General features: G+C 42.2%; 1 protein-coding gene across 1 annotated transcript; it reads left to right on the top strand.

The window, feature by feature from the left end:
• Positions 1-6741: 6741 nt before the first annotated feature.
• Positions 6742-9295, top strand: LOC104000569 (transcription factor MTB1-like). Its single transcript, XM_009422653.3, has 2 exons — positions 6742-6793; positions 6902-9295. The coding sequence occupies exon 2, from the start codon at positions 6908-6910 to the stop codon at positions 8663-8665; it is 1758 nt and encodes a 585-aa protein (XP_009420928.3). The 5' UTR covers positions 6742-6793; positions 6902-6907; the 3' UTR covers positions 8666-9295.
• The last annotated feature ends 492 nt before the right edge of the window (positions 9296-9787 follow it).

The raw sequence follows: 9787 nt of genomic DNA, 5'->3' as shown, positions 1-9787 counted from the left end.
TCGGATAAAAGATTCGAAACATATCAAATGAAGAATTCAACACACATTAGATAAAGACTTGAAAATTGTAGAAATTTGTCATGGTAGAGACATAAGATAAAATGTACTTAAAGTACATGAGTTGAGAAAACCCAACTCATGTAAAGAGAAATCTGTCTTGGTAGAGGAATAAGATAAAATATGCATAAGATATGTAAGTCAAGAAAACCCAACTCGCGTAAAGAGAAATCCAATGGGTCAAAGGCATAGGATAAAATGTGCTTGATGTGGGTGAGTCGGGAAAACTCAACCCATATAAAGAGAAATCTGTCACGATAGAGGCATAAGATAAAATGTACCCAAGGCGCATGTCAAAAAAACTCGACTTGCATTAAGAGAAATCCACTATGATGGAGGCACAAGATAAAATGTGCCTGAGACATGTGAGTCGAGAAAAATCATCTTGAATAAAGAGAAATACATCACGATAGAGGCACAAGATAGAATATGTCTGGGGTGCCTATTGAAAAAACTCAATCGATGTAAAGAGAAATTTGTTACGATGGAAGCACAAGATAAAGTGTGCTTGAGGCACGTGAGTCGAAAAAACCTAATCCACGTAAAGAGAAATCCACTATAATGAAAGCACAAGATAAAATATACTTGAGATGCGTGAGTTGAGAAAACTCGACCTGTATAAAGAGAAATCTGTCATAATAGAGGTACAAGATAAAATATGCCTGAGTTGTATAAGTCGGGAAAACCCAACCCGTATAAAGAGAAATCCATCATTACGAAGGCTTAAGATAAAATATGATCGAGACACATAAGTCGAGAAAACCTGGCATACATAAAGTAAAATTTACCACGGTGAAGACACAAGATAAATTGTGCCTGAGGCACGTAAGTTAGGAAAATCAACCCACATGAAGAGAAATCCACCAAAGGCACAATATAAAATGTGCTCGATGTATGTACATCGAGAAGACCCGACTTATGAGAAAAATCTCTAACGCTTACGTGTCGGATTAACTAAATACCACACTTAGAGCCTTTCTTGAGAAAGCCTCGAAGCATGCCATTATGAGCAAGAATAAGATGGAACTTCCTATCGAAAAGATAATCACAAGATTTCTTCTTATCATTTATGATAAGAAAGACAATTGTAAGTTTCCTTCTCATCATTTATAACGAGAAAAATAATCATAAGCTTCTTTCATACTCTTTACGATCAGAAGTTTGTCTTTAATGCAAAGAAGAGGAATCGGATTGAGAAATATCTTTCAATCTCAATCTTCATACAAATGACACAAAAGAAATTAAGATAGTTTAGATAATCTTATACGTATTATCTAAATTATATTGAGTTAATTATGATATCAACAATATTTTCACCTAGTGCTAAGATACCGTTAGCATGGCGGTTAGCTTTAAGGATGCATACGGCACTGCATCGACATCTTCTCGGTGTTGCATGCATACTCTTATCTCCCCATCATCCACCGCGAGTTACACGCATGCACTTGCGATTGGAATCTATCAAAGGCATGCCACACCTTTCTTTTTAATGGACGTAACATGTTGTTACTGTGTATGCATCCTCTTTCTCGTTCCCCCACAGGTCCCTACTAAAAAAAGGGTCTACTGCATGTGACAATTCCCGCATCTGATTGGATTGTTTCCGTAATTATGATTAATGATAACATTAAGACAAACTAATAACAGATGTCATATAAATTACCAACAAATATTACCTTTAATAAGATTTCTCCAACTATATGAGTAAATCTCTCTACTCTGTTGAGAAAAATCCTCTATTCTGTTGACCTTTGCTGTACAACTTTCTCCTCTACAACAGCTTTCTTCTCTACAACTTTCCTCTACTACACCTTTGCTGTAGCTTCCTCCTTTGTTGTAGCTTTCTCCTCTACTGTAGCATCGCTGTAACATTGCTACAACTTCCTCCTCTACTATAGCTTTCTCCTCTACTATAGTATCGCTATAGCTTTCTTTGTTGTAGCATCACTGTAACATTGCTACGGCTTCCTCCTCTACTGCGGCTTCTTCCTTTGCTATAGCATTGCTATAGCTTTCTACATTGCTATAGCTTTCTCCTTTGCTGTAGTCGTCGTCGTCGCCATCGCAGCCACCGCCGTCGTCGTTGTCGTCGTAGCCGCAGCAATAGCAACAACAGCAGCAGCGATCTGCTCTTGCCCTACTCATGAACCCTTTGGCTCGTAAACTATTTGCTTTGCATCAATCCAAGATTGGTATCCTTGACAAGAGCATCATCTTGCGGGGGCATGATAGCAGATAAGATTTCCCCAACTATACGAGGAAATCTCTCTACTCTGTTAAGGAAAATCATCTATTCTATTGAGAAAAATCCTCCTTCCTAATCTGTATAAATAGGAGAGATACATGTTAATGCATTCAAGTTAAAGCTTCTTCAATAAAGTTTCTTCAATAAAGTTTTTTCAATAAAGTTTATTCAATAAAACTTCCTCAATAAAGCTTCTTCAACAATTCTTTTTATCTTCTATTCTTTCTGACACTCATCAATAACAAATAAAAAGTACAAGAGAAATAAATATATTGGGCGAATTGTTCGGAAAGGTCTAAGGGGCACCAATTATACCTTTTCATAATTTTCAAAATATCCTTTGTATAACATATTAGTTTTTTTTGGTGGATTAATCCATCAAAATTGGATTAGTCCATAGTATGAACTTATCCAATTTCTTAGTTATAATGTTTTTGAATAGGTTTATTGTGTTTACTAAAATATTATAATTGTCCCTATTTATTTGTTATTGTTCCTAAACCAATAAGAATATATACATATATATATTTGAAATCATTTTTTTAGAGCAATATCTATTTGAAAGACTTGTAGTATTTTAGGAGAAGTATAAAAAAAATATTATATATTTCTTTCGAAAAGTCGCCCAAACATACAGCGTCTTACTCCTAAAGAGATTTCTGGATTTAGGTACTCGTCGCTATCCAAGCGGTGCAAAGCAGTTCGACAAAAATATCTGTGCGCCCACAAGACAAAGAGCAACAAACAAAATGCATGCATGGCCTACACAAAGTCTGCCGGATTCATGAATCGCGTCTCAATCAGTGCCAAATATAGCAAGGCGAATACCAGGTCAGGAGATGCAGACCTCCTCATGATGCAGCAGAATCTTTGACTTTTCAGTCCCTCTGCACCTGCAACTCATGTCAGATTAGCTGCCCAGTTTGATCTTTGCCTGCTGCTTGCTGTCCTCCGTAGAGTTCCACTGTTTTGGGCACTCGTGAGGTGACGAAATGGTGTGGTCACAGAGCTGTATTTATAGTGTCAACTGCGACAATAGCTCGAAACTTTTTACTCCAAGTCCAGTAATTTCATGCGACATGGTCTAACAATCCGCATCTAATTATTTATATTGACAGAACATCAATGTTGCTAACAGTAATATTCGTGTTAGATGCTAACATATTAGAAAATGACAAGATGAGCCAACCAGAATAGTCATGCTTCATGACACTAGCATATTTTTCAAATCATTTCTTGATTTGGAGAATATTTTCCTAACTATTAACAGATAGGGACTGGGTCTATAAACTAAAAACTTTCACATATTTTTCTTCTTTTTTCACTCTATTTTTTAAACTTCATTGTATATTCTGTAAGCTAATTAAGTATTGAAGGGATCTTATTGGTGTATATATATATATATATATATATATATTGATATAGTAATGTGAAGGTTGGTTCAATAAGAGGCTTCTCTCTTCAATCATATCTATTTAAATTTTGAACTATTAGATGACTTACAAAGACCGCACCAAAATTAATAATTAAAATTTATTAAAAAAATAATATTATTAACATCTTCGTCAATACATATACAAGGAGTCGTTTAGAGTATAGTGTGACCTCTCTAGAGTCATTATCTGCATAAAAACTAATATCGAGGATGGCTTCGTGAGCTAGTCTCTCCTATACTTAAGCTAATACCAAAGTTCTTCTTTTCTTCTCCCTCTCTTAATTTAGAGTTACGTGTATATTTTTGTATTGACATTGAGGAAAAAAAATATCCCATAAAAATCTACCCTTGGACTTTCGAAAATATTTCTATAAATATTTCGTAGGGGAGTTAGTTTATAACTGACTCGAGCTGTCTCTTAGACTTTTGAAAATATTCCTATAACTATTCTGCAATGGAGGCAACTTAGCAACTCAGTAACTAATCTAAATTGTTCACATGGGAGGCAGCTCGGTAACTCAATAACTAACCTAAGCTACCTTTTGAACTCCTATCTACGTGAATAGGAGGATGTTGGTCTTATGTGGCATTTACATAGTAAATAATGACTATCTAATTTTATATTCTCTATCGTTTGCTCCCCTTAAAGATGTGCTTAGGGTTATTTGGGGTTGAAAGCATGTCATCATTTTTTTTTTAGCATCTTAGATGTACTTTGCGTTGTGTTTTCTCGATAGTGGGTTTTACTTGGCATGAGTCAGATTTCCCTTGACTCATGTATCTCAAGAATCTCTTTTGGCCCGATCTTCTACCATAGTAAGTTTCTTTTTACGCAGGTAGAGTTTTCTCGACTCACATGTCTTGGGTGCCTCTTCAACCTGATCTTCTGCCATAAGGGGTTTCTCTTTGTGTGGGTCGGGTTTTCTTGACTCAGATGTCTTAGGCGCCTCTTTGGCTCAATCTTTCATAGTGAGCATTTTTTTTTTACACGGGTTGGGTTTTCCTGACTCACGGGTCTTGGGCATTTCTTTGGCCCAATTTTTCACCATAGTGGGTTTCTTTTTATGTAAGTTGGGTTTTCCCCAACTCATACATCTTTGGTGCCTCTGTAGCCTGATCTTTTGCCATAGCAGGTTTCTCTTTACGTGGGTCAAGTTTTCTTAACTCAAGCGTCTTGGGCACCTCTCAAACCCGATCTTTCATCGTAATAGGTTTTTTTTTACATGGGTTAGGTTTTCTCGACATGTATCTTATTAGAGTAATCCTAAGGGTACATATTAATTCGATTATGAAGGGTGGCTTCATCATTGGAGAGTGAAAAACTACCTTCCACGATTAGCATCACATGGTCGTGGGTTTGATTCGCAAGTGGTGCTATATATATCTTTTTTATATCCTTCTTGATTGGTTACCTATACAAAAACCAAGACCAAGGGTAGATTCTCGAGTTGATCCCTTCGACGTTTAAGTTAGTACTTCCTCCTTTTCTTCTCCTTCTCCTAATCTAGAGTTAAGGGTGTGATTTTATATTAATTTTGAGGAGAAAAAATTCAATAAAGATTCTACGGGGCAAGCAATTCATAATCGACCTAAACTACCCCTAGACTTTCAAAAATATTTCTACAAATATTCCATAGAGAAGTCAATCTGTAACCGACCCGAGCTGCCCCTTAGACTTCCAGAAATATTTCTACGAATAATATTCCTGTGAATGTTTTGTAAGGGAGGCAACTCGGTAATTGATTCGAACTGTTCGTATGGGAGGTGGGTAACTCGATAACTCAATAATCGACCCGAGTTAACTTTTGAACTCCTATCCACATATGTAGGAGGGTATTGACCACGTTCATATGATGAATGATGGTTAACTGATTTTATATTTCCTAGCATGATCATATTATAAAAGGGCCAACTTCTACTATAATAATAATCATATGTAATAAAATAATTTTATTTTTATATTAAAATTATAAATAAATGTATCCAATTTAAGTTGTAGGAACTTGACCCATTTTGTGCCCCTTGATGAAATGATTATGTTTAAAACGTTGATTCAAGGCATATAGTTGTGAAGAATTGGGTCAGTCCTCATCAATTGGTGTCTACCTCAATCTAAAGGCATTGACATTGATTAGGAAAGTGAGGAAGGAAGTCTATCCAACAAATTGCCAACCACGCAAGGAATCAAATCTTCCATGGTATGACATGGAGGTAAATAAAACGAGAAGCATAATGTTCACATGCATCGGCTACTTTCCCTATTATGTCAATTATCTCCACCGGAAAAAGCCGTATGAGGTTAACAACACTCGAGGTCACCAAATGCAGCTGTTTCACATGAAGCATCTCCAATAATACTCATCAAAAGGAATGGATGGGGACAGAATATTCCTCTCTCTCTCTCTCTCTCTCTCTCTCTCTCTCTAAGGAAATAGGTCAATTATCTTATAACATGAAGGTTAGGAGCATGAATGGCTTAATATCAGAATATGTAAGTGTTCTATATATAATATCGGAATATATAGGAGTTCAATTATATATGTGTATCAGTTAGTGAATCGATTGACTGTCAATAGACTTATAAACCAACCTAAATAGGTAAGGAGAAAGCTTCAGCATGCGGCGCGCAACACGCACCTAACATTCGCAACCACTTCCTCCTCCTCCCGCATCAAATCGCATGCTGGGTCCTACCCGCTTCTGGGCCCCACAGGGGTACGAGCACTGTTGGGGCACGAAAAGTTTGCTCCCCATCCATCCATCCATCCATCCACGTCCCGGGCTCGTGACAGATTAGGACCTCTTCCAACTGCTTGGATGACACACAGAGTGGAATGGACGGTCGGATGCGTTGTCGATGGGTCGTCGAGTTCCGCCAACCGACGGCTGTGGCTCTGGAATTTCACGATACTATTTACAAGATGTTTTGTATACGAATTGCCATCGTGTTCCGCCCGCACGTTTATATACGACCGTCTAGTCGCCCACTCGCTTCCCTGTTATCTTCATCCTTCCCGGGCGCCATTTCGCATAGGTTTCGCCGCAAGTGTGCCTCCGTATGATCCTCGTTTTCCATGCGCTTCCTTGTCTCCTATTAGAGATGGGCAAAGCCTTTCGGCTTGTTCAGTTGAATCGAGTTCTCATCTTGATTTGCCTTGCTGCAGAAGTCGATGAGGTGGAAGACGGGGATGAGCTCACCGTGGTCCGAAGAGGACCGGGCGATGGCGGTGGAAGTCCTCGGTGGTCGGGCCCTCGACTACCTCCTCGCAGCCAGCCATGCCTCGTCCTCCGACCAGCTCGCCACCGTCGGCAGCGGCGTCCCCGACCTCCAGATCAAGCTCCAGAACCTCGTCGAGGCCCGTGGCTCGCCGTGGGCCTGCGCCGTCTTCTGGCAGATCTCCCGGTCCCGGTTCGGCGAGTTCGTCCTCGGATGGGGTGACGGCCACTGCCGCGAGCTCGGCGGCCGCGCCGACGACGACGACCCCCGCGGCAGAACCACCCTCCAGCGGATGCGGAAGCGTGTGCTCGAGAGGCTCCACGTGCTCTCCGGTGGCTCCGACGACGAGAACTACGCGCTCCGCCTCGACCAGGTGGCCGACCCCGAGATGTACTTCCTGGCGTCCATGTACTTCTCGTTCGCCCCCGGCGAGGGCGCGCCGGGGAGGTCTCTTCTCTCCCAGAAGCACCTCTGGATCCCGGAGTCAGCGTTCGCGGGCGCCGATTACTTTGTCCGGGCCTCTCTCGCCAGGACCGCCGGCTTCCGGACCGTCGTGCTCGTACCGTTCGACACCGGCGTGCTCGAGCTGGCCTCCATGGATTCCGTATCGGAAAGCCCAGATGAACTGCAGAGGATCAAGGCCGTGTTCGTCCACGGCCTGAGCAAAGGGGCAGCAGCAACGGCATGCGACATGGAAAGCCGCGGCGCCACTGCGTGTTCGACATCGTGTTTTCGGTTCGGCGGCGACGCCTGGGATCACACAAAGATCTTCGGGAAGGATTTGAACGCCGCACCGGCACAGATGAACATGAAGGTCCCTACTTCCATTGCCGAACATCACCACGAGACGCCGCTCGGGGCCGGCGCCAACCTGCTCGGTTGGAATCTAAACCACAACCTAGAGGAAGCGACGCCGGTTCACAGGGCGTATCCGCATCGCGGCAATGGCGTCGTCATGGAGGAAACCGTGATGAGCCAATTCCAGTCTCAGAAGCAGCACCAACACCAGCAACAGCAGCCGCGACCGCGTGCACAGCCGAAGCAGATCGACTTCGGTGGCAGCAGTACTAGTTCCCGAGCAATGCCGATAGGTCGCTTGGAATCGCTAGAATTTGTGCTCTCAGATGCCGAGGCGTCGCGCAACGGAGAGAAACCGGGCACGAAGGAGGAGAGGAGGCCGAGAAAGAGGGGCCGCAAGCCCGCAAACGGGAGAGAGGAGCCCCTCAACCATGTGGAGGCCGAGCGGCAAAGGAGGGAGAAGCTCAACCAGCGGTTCTACGCACTAAGATCCGTGGTGCCCAACATCTCGAAGATGGACAAGGCATCCTTGCTCGGTGACGCCATATCGTACATCACTGAGCTGCAGAGGAAGCTCAAGGAGATGGAGGCGGAGAGGGAGATGCTGGGTGAACCGGCATCCATGGAACAGAACAGCCGCACGCATCCCCCCCAGATCGATGTGGACTCACTCCACGATGAGCTACTCGTCCGAGTGAGCTGCCCATTGGCCACGCATCCCATCGCAGGAGTCATCCAAGCATTCGGGGACTCACAAATCGACGTGGTGGATTCGAAGGTGGTCGTGAGTGATGACAAGGTGACGCACACGTTCGTCGTCAGATCGCCTGGTGCCGAGCAGTTGACAAAGGAGAAGCTGGTCGCCGCTATGAGTCATGAAGTTGGCACCAAATCTCAATCTACGAGCCTCTGACCTGATATTGGTGTGCTGCCATTGTTGCAGTCTTTCCATGCCAACTGTCCATTGCCATCATCTGCATGTAAGCTGATAGATTACCTATTTTGTTCTTCCTTCCGTAGAGTTCTTCCAGGTGCTGTAGTCTTCGTTTTCTTCATTACAAATGAACTGGGTTCAGACTATAAAGATCTACTGGTCCGAGGGCACAACTAGACTCCGTGACAAAGGTTTTAACTGACAAATGCAGCATGCTTTTTGACAAAGTATTCATCATCTTAGTCAACCAGCTTTTAGTCCATTCTATGGATTTGAGGTTTGAACTGTTGGGCTGATTAGCTCATATTCAGCCTATGTGGACTAGGGCAGTCCACAGCCCACATCCCCTCTTAACCTAACCCTAATTAAGATTAAGGGTGTGGTGGCTGAATTTTAGAAGCAGAAAAAGACTATAAAAAGGCAACAACGAGGCAGATCTAGTTGAGCCACGAGATTTCAAAGAGAAGAAGGAGAACAAGGCAGAAAAGGAAGAGAAAGAAAAGGAAGAAGATAAGGACAACGCAGAGAGACTGTTCACAATCATCTAGCAGTGTTCTCATCTCAGGTTAGATCAAATCTACAGTAGACTCTTGCTGTGATTACTTGGGGAGGTTTTAGATATTATGGGCAGTGACGTGATCCTTGTATCCCAGTTATTCTCTTGTGGTTGTTGCTAGGGTTTTGGGCAAGAGATTAAGATTTGTATATTCATTATTCTCATAGTGGATTATTTCTTGTTTGCCCCGTGGTTTTTACCCTTCACATTGAAGGGGTTTTCCACGTATATCTTGGTGTTTTGTTTGATTGTGTTTCCATTTTATTCCGCTGCGTATTTTGGTCTTCTAGTATTTGTTCCTATACAAAGGTTATTCCTCTTTATATCCCCATCAACTAGTATCAGAGTAGGGTTTTGGTGATTTAATTTTTGTATTTGAACATGAAGGCCAGTAATGTTTTTCGCATGATTAGTTTGAATGGAAACAATTGGATGATATGGAAACCAAGAATGAAAGATCTCTTGTATTGCAAAGATTTGTATGAACCTTTGCAAGGGGATAGTGCAAAACCTACAACTATGACAGATGATGAGTGGAAGAGGTT

This window comes from Musa acuminata, chromosome BXJ1-1, assembly GCF_036884655.1.
Source record: "Musa acuminata AAA Group cultivar baxijiao chromosome BXJ1-1, Cavendish_Baxijiao_AAA, whole genome shotgun sequence".
Taxonomy (NCBI): Eukaryota; Viridiplantae; Streptophyta; class Magnoliopsida; order Zingiberales; family Musaceae; genus Musa; species Musa acuminata.
Note: the sequence above shows the minus strand (reverse complement) of the source record. Positions and strands in the feature narration are given on the sequence as shown.